This window comes from Branchiostoma floridae, chromosome 1 (genome assembly GCF_000003815.2).
Source record: "Branchiostoma floridae strain S238N-H82 chromosome 1, Bfl_VNyyK, whole genome shotgun sequence".
NCBI classification, from domain to species: Eukaryota; Metazoa; Chordata; class Leptocardii; order Amphioxiformes; family Branchiostomatidae; genus Branchiostoma; species Branchiostoma floridae.
Genome location: NC_049979.1, coordinates 35,068,440 through 35,082,741, shown reverse-complemented (window position 1 = coordinate 35,082,741; position 14,302 = coordinate 35,068,440). Strand labels below are relative to the sequence as shown.

General features: G+C 44.3%; 1 protein-coding gene across 2 annotated transcripts; it reads left to right on the top strand.

Moving 5' to 3' along the window:
- Window positions 1-5,043: 5,043 nt before the first annotated feature.
- Window positions 5,044-10,724, top strand: LOC118417033 (B9 domain-containing protein 2-like). Of its 2 annotated transcripts, none has more exons than XM_035822392.1 (5): window positions 5,044-5,175; window positions 5,934-6,023; window positions 6,795-6,920; window positions 7,997-8,167; window positions 10,027-10,724. In XM_035822392.1, exons 2-5 carry the CDS (start codon window positions 5,936-5,938, stop codon window positions 10,167-10,169), a joined length of 528 nt encoding a protein of 175 aa, XP_035678285.1. In that variant the 5' UTR covers window positions 5,044-5,175; window positions 5,934-5,935; the 3' UTR covers window positions 10,170-10,724. The 2 variants fall into 2 exon arrangements, with proteins under 2 accessions (XP_035678285.1, XP_035678292.1); XM_035822399.1 differs by having other exon boundaries at window positions 5,061-5,175; window positions 5,931-6,023.
- Window positions 10,725-14,302: the final 3,578 nt, after the last annotated feature.

Genomic DNA, 14,302 nt, shown 5'->3' with positions numbered 1-14,302 from the left:
TATTTGTGCCAATGTCAGTGTGCGATAGACTTGCTGTCCAAATGCCTGTGAGTGTGACATGATAGAAGTCAACGTAATTATTCCATCTCTTTTGTCAACAGTGGTTAATGCAAACGTCATTGTACTTGCAAGCTAGATACAACCTGGATTTTTATAGAACTGCCTAATTAGTTTTCTGACTGCAATCAAACTGCCATATATAGAATGTACTTCTGTAGTTTTGAGAATGTTCTAAATGCAGAACTTCATATAGAGGGGCCCCAGAGTATGAACGCCATCTGGCAGCTAGGAGATGAATGACAAGATGAGCCTTGCATCTGAGGTTCCTGACCAAATCTGATTTGATTTCCGACCAAAGCATTCACGAACATCTACCTTGCTGACAGTGGGGGAGAGGGGAGGGGGAGGAGTTTTCCACGTATTAGAAGGTTCCAGTTTCTGAAAAAGACTGCTGCATGACATGCCAATGCAAGGGCCAGTCCAGAAATGCATACATCTACTGTAAATAAATGCAGAAATTTGTGCGGTGGTTTTATTTCACGATTTTTGCGTTGCCAAATCATCACAAACTTAAAATGACCACAAACATTTTTCCATGCCAATACCACAAACATTTTTCCATGCCAATACAGTCAAACCTGTCTATAGCGGCCACTCAAGGGACCGGACAAATTTGGCCACTATAGACAGGTGGCCTCTATATAGAGGTGGCAACTTGTAGATAAAATACCCAAGGGACCGACAAAAAGTGGCCACTACGGACAGGTGGCCCCTCTGTAGAGGTGGCCCCTAATACAGGTTTGACTGTACCACAAACATTTTTCCATGCCAATACCACAAACATTTTTCCATGGCGGTAACAGACTACAGTGCATGGTGCTACTGCTACCACTAACTAACACAACCGCGAACAGTCCTTTTTCCCACTAAAGCGAAAATTAAATCCTCGCGAACTTAAATACATTTTTTTTTTCATTTATAGTATTCAATTTTTCTTGCTCAGTAATGTCAATAACTTTTATTTTCCCAACATTGACAGGGTCATCCTTACAAGAACAACATCATAGCAACCCACCACCCAGACCCGGACTGTCCCTGCGAGTTGACCTGGGTCCGGGTCCATCTGGCTAACAGTAAGTCCATCTACATAGGGGCCTACTATCGCCCCCCCCTCAGCTGGTCATGATGATTTTGTAGCACTAGAAAGATCAGTGCTGCAAAAGCGGGCTAATAACAACAATGCCCACATCTGGCTAGCAGGTGACTTCAACCTGCCTGATGCGACCTGGAACCCTGAAGCTAATACCACCGCTTCCAATCCATCCACTCTCACTAGCAATTACATCAGCCTTGCCAATGACTGTGGTCTGGAACAAATGGTCTGTGAACCAACTCGTACTGTGGGGCAAACTTCGAACACCCTGGATCTGTTTCTCACCACAAATTCCACCTTAGTGGAGAGAGTCAAAATCTTACCAGGTCTCAGCGATCATGACATCCCGCTGATTGATGTTCAAGTAAAGCCCCAAACATCAAACTCAAAAGATCGGCTCATATACCTGTGGAGGAAAGCTAACATCGATGCACTCCAGCAGGATATGGCAACATACAGTCGAGAGTTTGCAGACCAGGCTCAGCACAACACTGCCTCAGAAAACTGGGAGCTGATTAAGGCAGCCGTTAGTGGTGCTGCCAATAAGCATGTCCCCAGGAAAAAAGTGAGGCCACAATCCAACAAACCTTGGATAACTCCCCAGATTCGCAAAGCTATGCGTAAGCGGTCTGAACTTTTTTCCAAGGCTAGGAGATCCAACTCCAATGAAGCCTGGGCAAAGTTCAAGAGGTGTAGGAAGGGCGTTAAGCAGAGAGTTAGGAAGGCCCATAGGGATTATGTCTCCAATTACCTGGAGTCTAACATCGAGGATAATCCCAAGGCCTTTTGGAGCTATGTCAAATCCATCAGACAAGACTCTACTGGTGCGTCCGCCCTAAGACATCAGGGGGTGCTAACATCTGACCCCAAAGAAAAGGCTGATGCACTGGGGGCCCAGTTTGAGTCAGTGTTTACCAGGGAGGATAAGACCACCGTTCCTACCCTTGGCGAACCCAAAGCTCCAACTATCCCCTCCCTTAACATCACAGTGGAGGGGGTAGCCAAACAGCTCTCCTGTCTTAACCCCAGCAAGGCCACAGGACCAGACGGATTACCACCTCGCCTCCTGAAGACCGTAGCCAAACAAATTGCGCCAATATTACAGGTCATATTCTCCCAGTCAATATCCACGGGAGATGTTCCTGAAGATTGGAGAACAGCTAACATCGCTCCAATCTTCAAAAAGGGGGACAGAACTTTGCCTGCAAACTATAGGCCGGTGTCTCTGACATCGGTCTGTGGTAAAGTGCTCGAACATATCGTGCACAGCCACATGATGAAACATCTAGACGCTCACGGCATTCTGTCCCCTGCGCAACACGGCTTCAGGAAGGGTCTGTCCTGCGAGAGCCAGCTGGTGCTTACCCTCCAAGACCTGGTCAGGAACATGGACCAGAACAAACAGGTCGATGCCGCGGTGCTTGACTTTAGCAAAGCATTCGATACTGTGCCACACGAACGTCTGCTGAGCAAGCTCGAGCACTATGGTATTTCTGGTCTCCTTCAGTCTTGGCTTAGGGCCTTCCTTACGGAGAGAACCCAGAGGGTTGTCTTTGACGGTGGAACATCTAAAGCTGTCAAGGTCACCTCTGGAGTTCCGCAGGGTACTGTGTTAGGCCCTCTGCTATTCCTGCTCTACATTAATGACCTACCCGATTCCGTAGACTCACATGTTCGACTGTTTGCTGACGATTGCTTGATTTATCGAACTATCAGCAAGCCTTCTGACGCACAAGGGCTGCAGTCCGACCTCGATGCGCTAACAGAATGGCAAAATCGTTGGCTCATGTCGTTCAACCCCTCTAAATGTCACATCCTCCATATCACCCGTAAAAAGCACCCCATCATAACTCAGTACTCCCTCTGTGGAGAAGCCCTTACCGGTGTTAAGTCCCACCCCTATCTTGGAGTACAACTGTCCGACGATTTGCGGTGGGACACCCATATCAACCACGCCACTAGCAAAGCTGGTAAGGTCCTAGGAGTCATTCGGCGCAACTTGACCCATTGTCCATCTAGGGTCAAGGCCACTTGTTACAAAGCGCTGGTACGGCCTCACTTGGAATATAGTGCCATCGTCTGGGACCCGTACACCAACAAAGGGATACAGGCGGTGGAGGCCGTCCAGCGCAGGGCAGCCCGAGTGACCCTAAATGACTACCGGCAGACTAGCAGCGTGACACAAATGCTTTCAGACCTGCAGTGGCGCCCTCTCTCCGAAAGGAGGAGGAACGCCCGCCTCACCTTTTTCTATAAAGTAGTCAACAATAATATTAACATAGACGCCAGCAATATTCTGAAGCCTGCCCAAGGGCGCACCCGGGGTAGTCACGACTTCAAATATCAACACATATTTGCACGCACCGATATCTACAAACATTCTTTTTTCCCACGCACAATTCCCGAGTGGAATGCCCTGCCTGGCACGGTTGTAAGCGCTCCCAACGTTGAGCACTTCCGTGCCAGGCAGGCGGCCTGCCCGCCCTAACCCGGGAGCCTCAGCTCCCCCCCCTACTTTTGCCCCTCGCGGGGTCATTTGGGGGTATCCTATGCAGATGCAGATACTAGTAGGGTATACATTTCGTACTATAACTGATTTGAGCCTATGACGTCAGCCTAATTATGTGAGCTCATGAGCAAATATCAGTCATGATCAATCATGATCTGTATCTGTATCTATATGGCCGGTATAACCGCCGTTCGGCATAACACACCAGCTTCGCAGGCACGCGGCGCGGCAGCAGCTGGTTATATTACACCGAACGACCCGTCACACCTAGCTTGGAGATGTTCTTCACAAGAGAGATCAAAGGATGTAAGGTATGCTTTGATTTAATGGCTTGTCTTGATTTCATCATTGTGTAACAGTGGTGTTCAAGGACTGCTAAACCGAAGACGCCTAACGGCTTAAGCCTTTATGGCCGAACGGTTTGCACGTTCGATTTGTGATCCGGCTGCCCGGGTTTGGCGCGGGTTCGAATCCCGGGAGTCGGGGTGTTGTTTCTTTCTGTTCTTACTCGCCCCTCTGGTTGTTTCACTGGTTCCCACGCCGGCCCTGTGAGTAACAGGCTAGTATGTACCACACAGGGATGTCGATCTCGGAGATTCGAGGACGAATCTTGAAAAGAAAAGGGGGAGTAGTGTAACAGTGGTGTTCAAGGACTGCTAAACCGAAGATGCCTAATGGCTTAAGCCTTTATGGCCGAACGGTTTGCACGTTCGATTTGTGATCCGGCTGCCCGGGTTCGGCGCGGGTTCGAATCCCGGGAGTCGGGGTGTTGTTTCTTTCTGTTCTTACTCGCCCCTCTGGTTGTTTCAATTGGCTTAATGCCACTCGGTTCCAACAATTAACGAGCAATGAAGATGTCTTATAAACGTGTTGGTGGGGCCATGGGGCCTGGGCTGTGGACAGGATGATTCTGGCAATAGTGAAAAAAAAAGTCTAATTGACAGGATCACCATGTCCACAACTCCAATCTTGAGCAATTTCTTAAAGTAAAAAAGAAACCTACCCAGAAAGATACCTAGCGATTCCTAGGTAAAGTTTTCAGGTCGTGCCTTGTGGTGTCACCCTCCTGTCACTCAAGATATCACGTCCGTCCTTACACCAAACGTTACAGCTCCGCGTACGTAGTGAGTCACTCCGTGATACGTTCAATTAAACCGTTTTATCATCATTGTCATGCCCTTTCTTTATAATGAATTATCATTCTAAATCTCCAAGAAATTCGCACTCACATCTATCTACAGGTCCTGGCAAGTCCACATGTGTGTAGGGGTCGGAGGTCATACTCCCCGCGCAAAAGTTAAACCTCTCCTGATTGGTTACTTTAAATCCTTCTGTCCAATCAAAATTGACCTTACAGCAGCCTGCTTATACGCATGCGCAGATGACTACAACACACCTGTAGTGATGAGAAAATGGCGATGGAATGTTTGTGAACTGGAAATGTTTAGGAACAACTTTCTCGGCGTTTTGGCGTGATTAGGACGGAGGAATCTTAGCGAAGCACCCGTACAAGGTAATGTAGTAGTTTCCTTTAGGATTTCAGGGTTTTGTGTAAGCCGCCTGGCGTTGTAACGTTATCGTTACATTTTTAGTGATGTCAACAACAACAAACAACACTGTTTAGTGATATGATTTGGGGATAACGATTTCCACATTGACTCCAGAATTCCTCGTGTCTACGCTGATTGTGTGCTTCAACAAATATTCCTTACTACCACTTTTTTGCAAGTCTCCGCAAGCAGGTTACCCCCCTCCCCACCTTACCATACACCCAGAGACAAAATGTCAACATAAACTTAGCCTGGATTCCATACCCCAACCTCAAGATATATCTTTCGTGTTGGGGTCTGGCAACATGGCTGTAGAAAGGTTCTCGAAGGCCCGTTGATCAGTGGGAGGAGAACCTAGGATTTATGACCACTCACACCACAGGTAGCCAGCTACAACACACCACAGTTGGTCAGCAGGCTATCACAGTAGCGAATCAGCTACGTTATGGATTCAAAAAGTACAGTTGGGGGTCTTTAACCAATCATGGCAGGGGTGTAATTACCTCCTGCTGATCCTGTGTTGTTCTATTGGTGGGGATTTTTGCCCACTATAAGGTGCAAAATTGAGAAGAGTTCCTATCCCATCCGGCCAGACCCCTGCACGATAGATACTTGAGATCGGGCTGGGGTTTGGTAACCAGGCTAACATAAACTGTACCCTAATGTATATAATGATTGACACTGACTCACTGTTATAAAAGAATTTTCTATTTCCCAGTAGAAATGGCGGAGGTTCATGTGATAGGGCAGATTGTCGGGGCGAGCGGCTTCCCTGAACACAGCCTCTTCTGCAAGTGGGGAGTACATGCAGGTAAGTGTTTGTTTATAATCTCCAACTAGGGATGCGTACCTAAACCCACGTTTAGGTACAGGTCCGGATTCGAATCCAGAGGTTTAGGTACAGGTCCGGACCTAATGAGTCCGGGCCTAAATGCATGGCATTGAATATTATATCATAATATTATATTATATTATAATATGTTATAACGGCAAAACAATGTATTAAAAAGGATAGAACCATGTTTGAACTAGTAAAAACGTGTTTATTGTGGTTGACACATGATGGTAATTTCACAGTAATTTTATCTGTCTAAGTGGCCATCTCCTGACCTGTTAACCTGCCTGACTTGCACTAATTAGATACAGGTCCAGGACCAGTACACCAGGGTTCCGGTATTTTTGTATCTGTACCTAATTGATTAATGATTGTACCGGTACTGTATCGGTACACTGTACCGGTACACATCACTATGTCCAACACCTCCAACACACTTTAGGTATCGCTCATACTGTGTCATACATGAAGGTACTAACAAACCCCCTTTCTACTAGATTCTGAAACTTTGAGCATCAAAACATTTTATGGGTCACTCTATAAATAGGTTTTGTATGTTTGTTGCCTTTTTACATCTTGCAGATCATATTCCAATTATGATTATTCAAGGGCCACCCAAAATCCAATTTTGATCACTCAACTATTGCTCACTGCTCAGCAATAGCTGTCAAATGGAAAAAGAAAATTAAACACTTGTCACAATATTATCAACTGTGATTGACAGTGTTGTACATGTTTGTGTTCCAGGAGGAGCCTGGAAGATCCTGTCAGGAACCAGAGAAGGTCAGACCCAGGTGGATAACCCGCAGGATGAGGAGCGTGCCAACTGGTCCCACCCCATCGATATCCACTTCTCTACTAAAGGTCTACAGGGTAAAGGATGCTTACACACCTATGTTTTTTAATCTTACACGTCTATGTTCTGGCATCCCTATGTTCTGACTCCCAGGGTTCTAGCCAGCATCCGTCCTTTGATGGAATTTTCATGCTGGGTCGGACAAAAATTTTGCCCATTCCGTCCTCTATGATGGACATAAAAAATGATGCCATTGATGATTGAACCAAGCAGAGTTTACCAGCAAAATTTTCACCTCAAAATGCAGGAAATAAATTTCAGTGGGTCTAGATTTCAGAATTTTCCAGGGGAGCATGCCCCTGGATCCCACTAGGATTGTCACGCCTCCTGCTCTTGACAGGATTTCAAAACCCAGGGGACAGGCTGGCTAGAACACTGCCGACAACCATTTGTTTCAACACTCCTATGTTCCTAGAACCCCTAACCTCCACAAAATGGAGGTTGGAACGTAGAGCTGTCTGCTACCTGTCTGGAGACCTGCACATTCAAAACTTTTGATGCTAACGTCATCAGTTAATGAGCAAATTAAGGAATGGGTTCTAGAGAATTTGTTTGATGACAACAGGGCCTCCCGCAAGCGGACAGAGGGCTTGTCTGGTGTTTGAATGCCTGTTTGAACAAGTGCATGAACCTATACCTTAATTTGCTCATGCATGTGTAGGGACCAATCAGCACCCTCGTCCAAAATTCTGACAATTCCAGATGTTAACGTGGTCAAGTTTCCCAAATGTAACAGCAGAGAAGCAACTGTATATAGTGTATAATAAATGTCAGAGCAAGAAGTGATTGTATATCGCCAATAGGGAACACGTACTGTGACGACTCAAGGATGACAGTGAGCGCATAGTCGAGGAACACAATCTATTGGCAACATCTAAATGGAACCCATGATGATGACCAACAGGCACACATCATGCGTGACGTAACCACTAGCGGACCCTACCACTACACACATGGGTGGTGGTCCTAACCACTATAACAATCACTACACAATAGTGGCGTATAGTGTATAATTAATGCTGCAGGGAACTACTTTCCAGATGGTACCCAGGCTTGGTTGTGAATGTAATCCCAGCCAATGTTTTCCCTCCAGGCTGGCCCAAGCTCCATTTCCAGGTGTGGCACCAGGACTCGTACGGCAGGAACGAGCTGTACGGGTACGGCTTCTGTCACGTCCCCACGTCGCCTGGCATGCACAACATGGAGTGTGTCACATGGAGACCGTCAGGCTCGCTCAGGGAACAGATATCACAGTACTTCATAGGTATGTAGATATTATCTCCAAGCAGATCCTGGTTGGAGTGTGTTAGGAAAGACATCAAAATGTGCAGTTTAACTAGGGTGAACCCACTGGACAGAGCCGCATGGAAGCAAGGTGTGAAGGCTAGCTGACTGCTACCCACCACTGTGTCAGGGATCCCAGCAGCTGTATAATCAAATACTGGATACTACTAGATGAGAGGAGCCATCTCAGTGTTACATTTGTATATGCATGTTTATGCAACATTTTAGTATATTCTTTACTTGAACAAAAACATCAGGAGAGAAAAAATGTTCTGTTTGGTGACTAACATATCCCATTCAATTCACTGGCGGCGGCACCGTGGGGGCAGTGGGGGCGGTCGCCCCCACAAAAAATAGACGCCCCCACGATAAAATAAGCTGAAACACTCAAAATGAAGCTGAAACCCTTGTGTATATTTTCACTTATAGAAAAGACATCAAATCTCGCTAGTCTACTGGCAAAATTCGCCCCTGAAAATGCAGAAAATGACGTTTCATAGGGTCCAGATTTCAAAATTTCAAAGGACCTTTGCGAGGACTCGCGCCTTCGGCGCTGGACATGGTGGGAAAATGTTTCCAGGGTGTCGTCCCCCACGTCCCTTTTTACTAGTAGAAATTTCATTATCAAACTTAGCTTTGTTTACAAGCAAAATGTTCCCCTCAGATGCAGGGAATGGCATTAAAGTGTCTTGATTTCAACATTTCTCCAGACCTCCCTTGCGACGGCTTGCGTTATCGGGCGCCGGGGCTCACGACGACGTAGTGCAAAATATTTTGGGGCGTGGGTCGTCGCCCTCAAAAATCGTTTTCTCTACTAGAAGTGTCATTAGATTCAGCTTTGTCTGTCAGCAAAATTTGTCCCTCAAATGCAGGAAATGGCATTTCAGAGGGTCTAGATTTCAAAATTTCTCAAAACCTACCTTGCAACGGCTCGTGCCTTCGCCACTCGAAATGGTGAAAATATGTTGGGGGTGTCGCCCTCAATAACTAAAGCTAAAACTATGTGTATTCTTTATAGAAATGCCATTGAAGTTAGCTTAGTCTGGCAGCAAAATTTGCCCCTCAAAATGCAGGAAATAGTGTTTCAGAGGGTTTAGATTTGAAAATTTTTCCGGGGGTGCATGCCCCCGGACCCCGCTAGAAGGGTCACGCCTCCGGCGTGACGCCTCGGGCCTTCGGCCCTCGATTTAGTGATAGTACAAATTTTCGCCCCCACAACTAAAAAATGGTGCCGCCGCCTCTGCAATTAATTGGTTTTTTTTAAAAGCTAGCTTAACAGTTCATGGAATAATTTTGCATGCAATTGCATCGTTTGATCGCATGCATAGCTGCCCCAAGACCAAGAGGTTATGAGTTTCAACCCTGTATTGTCACTCAGCCGACTTGCATTGCTAATGAAAAGAGTCCTTTTGACAGAACATTATACAGTGGTCCACTGTTCGTTGCACTTGTCAAGAAGAGCTCTGAGGAATTCCCTGCTACAACATTTAGAAAAAAATTAGGTACTGTCCATAGCATCATGTCTGTCTTCTCTGCTACAACCAGTGGAGGAATAGCTCTTCAGTGACCTAACCTGGTTCAAGATCACTTCTCTTACCCTCTACTGTTTGTGTAGCAATGTACATTGTAGTAAATACCTCACTGTAAGAATGGTATGGTCCTGGTACGCGCACAGGCACTCGGGACACTTCCGTTATGGAATAAACAACACAAGTATCGTCCCTAGCCTCTGTCGGCTTCTAGTTGTAGTTGTGCCGTCCGATTGTAGCTTTAGGATGCCTGAGAACTGACAAAATGCGTGTAGCGTATAATGTTTGAAACTCTTGCCCCGTTTCGCAGGTGGCGGTCCGCAGCTGAAGAATCCAGATGTTGTTTACACAGGTGCAGACAGGTACAAGCTCACCACAGTCACCATGGGCAAGGTGCAGCTGCAGCTGGGCATTATTCTCAGAAACTTTGACAAATATGGTATAGAATGCTGACAGCAATTTTGTATTTTAGCTTTCTGTACAAATTTTCAAATATTGCCTGTTTAAGATAGAGTCGCTGATGTGGGCACACTTTTGTGCACCCAAAATTGGAGCTGTGCACCAAAATTTTTACTTTGGTTGCACTTTGATATTTGTGTAAAGTTGCATTGTCTGTATTAAAAGATAATTTTACACTTAATATACAGCATATTCTTGATATCTGAATGTAAAAAAATCCTTTGTAAGATTTTGAAGTTAGCTATTGAGTGTAAGAGAGGCAGTGAGGTTTATATTATGCTGACATTAATTTGTTGTGCACATATTTTAGGTCAAGCGCCCCAATAAGCCCCAATTTTGAACCCTGACACTAATATACCAGTGGCTTATGATTGGAGAGTTTGTGTTTTGTTACAGTACATAATAGTATGTACATGTACAATATATGTGTGCTATAGTTAAGAACTTAACTGCAATCTTTTTAAGTTATAGATACATAAACTTAAGTTGGTAACAGGTTTCAACACATTTATTGCACATTTATTTTCAAACTGTACAATAAAAGAAAATTGGATACAGAAATCTTGCATTTTCAGATTGTTAGACTAGAAATTGTACGTGATTGTAAAGGGGAAGATTTCATAATAAAGATATGCTGTTTGAAATACAAGCATTCCTTATATATTGTAATCCAACATGGCGCAGAATTCATTGTTGACATGTTCTTGTTTGTAAACTTTCCCTCAGGCTAATAATTTTATTGTTACAGAAACTCTTCCATATCATGTCTGAATAGAAATGGAGCAGATTTATTTTCTTCATTAAAGAAAATTAAAAATACTGTTGTACAGTCAAGAATCTTATTTGAGCACTCTAATCCTGCATTAAGTACTGTAAATGCATTTAATTTTGCAGGGATTTAATTTCGCGGTAGGGGAAAAAGGACTTTTTGCAGTGGCTTTAAGTTCGCGGGAGCACCATGGACTGCTATGGGTAAATGTTCACGGTGGTTTTAAATTCCCAGTGAAGCAGCCTTCGAAAAACTGGAAACGTTAAACCACCGCGAAAGCATTTCTGCATTTACAGTTGGTGAAAAACTATAAGGTAGAATGACCCCTGTGGCCAACAAGGTGTCAAGCACCATTGGCACTTTATCAGGTGTTAACGTCCGCGTTTTACCAGTAGCAAGAAGGAATGGAACTTTATTCAGGGGTACAATGTGAATGATCCTGTTCATAGTTGAATTCTGTTGGTGTTAGATTCAGACACCATGCTTCTGAGTTCCTGACTGTGACATGAACACCAGATTACCTTCACCTGCTTGGTATGTTAATAACTGGAGTTCAATGACCCCATGCCTCCAAATCATGACGATCCGTCAACCCCTTCTTGATATATTCTCTTTCAACGTCTGAGACAAACCAGCTCCTGCAGTTTCAGGAAAGCCGCTAGGGGTCTCAAAGTTACACCTCTCACACTCTATTCTGGGAGCTATCTACCACGAAAAAAAATCATAGCATGACTAGGACTCGAGATATCGAAATCGCTACAGCACCACAACAAGCCACTAGGGGGGGGGGGATCTAATAATGTCAAGGTCTCATCAAGACCTACAAACTTACAATTTTTGAGTTATGCTGTCCATCTACAAATACACAAACACTACCGAAAACATAACTCTGGTGAAGGTACGTAATTACACGGACTTTAATATCTCGTACACAATTTTTCGTTTTTCTCAATTTTGGACATTCAATTGCTGTCATACTTTGCTTCTGACTTCGTGACTGCGACACAAACAACACATTACCTTCACCCTGGTTGGTCCACTGACAACCACAGTTCTACCACCTGTGGGCATGTAAGACAATAGGCAGTGTGACCGCACATCTAAAATTAACTTCACCTTAGTAGAACAACCACTTGGTGCACGGCAGTGAAGAACAGTGCAACACGCACTCCTGACTCTTAAAGACATTTTCAGGCTGAAGCGCCAAGATCAAGCAACTATTCATACCTTTGTGAGTCTCCCAACTATTTCTTAACAATTTTACATGATAATTTAAGTGAATTTTGGTAAATTTAACGGTGAAAAAGTGTCGAAACAGTTGACAAGTCCCAAAATTTGTTCCTGCGTCATACCAAAATGTCAACGAGGAAGTGGCAGCCAAAAACATCGTCAGAAGACACTTTTTTGTTAGGTTGAGGTAGCAGAATTGAATTTGAACTCTTCCTTTTTGCGTCCTTAAAAGTCAATCTATGAAAATTAACAGGGGTTCTGGATATACACACCGCAGACGTGATCTGGGAGTTGATTAGACATTATTTCAACGCAATGACGATAAGGAAACAATCAACGCCACCAACAAACATTTATACATTTTTTTCGTGCTTTCAGTGTGCACGATGACAAAATATTTGCCAACACAACAAATGATGGGTCTTTAAGAATATTAGAACAATACAGACTTTTGATTCATGTTGGACAATGTCTGTCTATTCCATTTCTCTAGCAGAACCAATTGCAAGGTTGGTGAGTGAAAATCCTTCTACGCACCACTTGAGCAAAAATATTCTTCAGCTCCAGGCGCCGCTCTGAGGCCGGTAAGAAACCTTTCAGTTATGGTGGGCGCTTGGTTCACACAAGCCGGTATTGCGCATTAAGTCCAGAGTAATTGAGATCGGTAAGCCTTTTTTTTGTGTGTGCAAAATACATAATGAAGGTGTAGGTGCAATTATAATGCAATTTAAGAATTTAATACATGTACTATGATTGGCAGAGCTGTCAGGTATATGCCGGATATTATCGTTACATACGTAAGCACAATCTTATATTATCAAATTACTATCCAGTGACTTGCGTATGTCAATTGTAAGGTCACTTTTGAAGTAGTGTCAAGATTGCATCAGATGAAAATGTAGTAGACACATATCTTACCCAGAAGCCAATAACCTTTGAAGTTGGTGTTTTTTCATCAAATTTTCATTTTAATGAACTAAAGCGCCATCTAGCTAAATCAGTCATCCAAATCAATCGTGTTAATAAGTACAAACTTAATGAATTGACAGATTGTGCCATGTGGTGCAGGTACCCCTTTCTTCTGTACTGAAGCACACACCAGGTGGGCCAAATCGTTCTTGTCTTCCCAACCCCTTCACATACCAAATATCATTTCAAACCATCCGGTCGGGTTCATGCTGGCCACAAATATCCACGGACACAAACGAACAGACAGACAGACAGCCAGACAGACACGGTAAAAACAATACCCCTACTTTTCATAGAACAAGTTTCAACGATCTCTCCAAATGAGTCTTCAATTCTTTTACAAGAAAAGGTCTCTTTGATAACAAAACACATATCTTCTTTTTAGTCTGCGAAACACAAACTCGGCTGACTGGGTTTGAAACTGGCCCCTCTCCGCAGAGGAGGCCGATCGGATGTTTAACGGGCTGAGATTTAATCAGGCTATCTTCTTTTGTGTAGTGGTCTCAAACGTAGCCTTGGGAGGTTCAACATGGCGGTGAAGAGGATGCTGATCCTGCTGCTGATCGTCCTGAAGGACACTGGGCCAACCACAGTACAAGCCTGCGGCAGCAGCTGTCCAACAGACTGTCGCTGTGTCTACAGAGACCTGACGAGTGTCCCCCAGAACCTACCTACAAACATAACAAGCCTCGACTTGCAAGTGAATGACATCACATCATTAAGTCAGTCTAATTTCTCAAGATATAGAAGCTTGGAAAGAATCATCCTTACTGCCAATCAAATCTCCATAATCAATAATGGAACATTTCACAACTTGACCAGTTTAACTATTCTGGTCCTTACCCTTAACCAATTAACGACCCTTCCAGATGATATATTTGAGGGACTTGGTAATCTAAGGACCTTGTATATTCAGCAGAATAAAATATCTAGTCTCCCAGCTAACGTATTCGAAGGCCTTGGTCACCTGGAGACTCTGTGGCTTAACAGTAATCAGTTGAGCAGTCTCCCAGTTGGCATTTTTGAGGACCTTAAGAACCTGACGTCTTTGCGTCTTAATCGTAATCAGTTGACCCGCCTCACAGCTGAAATATTTCCAGTACTGTCATCTATTGCAAATGTTTACGTTAATGACAACCCCTGGCAGTGTGACTGCGAT

Excerpts from the sequence above, each read along its gene's own strand:
- LOC118417033 (XM_035822392.1), top strand. The coding sequence starts at position 5,936 with ATGGCGGAGGTTCATGTGATAGGGCAGATTGTCGGGGCGAGCGGCTTC. Across the intron at positions 6,024-6,794 it reads CAAGTGGGGAGTACATGCAG|GAGGAGCCTGGAAGATCCTG; the intron begins GTAAGTGTTTGT and ends TTTGTGTTCCAG. Across the intron at positions 6,921-7,996 it reads CTCTACTAAAGGTCTACAGG|GCTGGCCCAAGCTCCATTTC; the intron begins GTAAAGGATGCT and ends TTTTCCCTCCAG.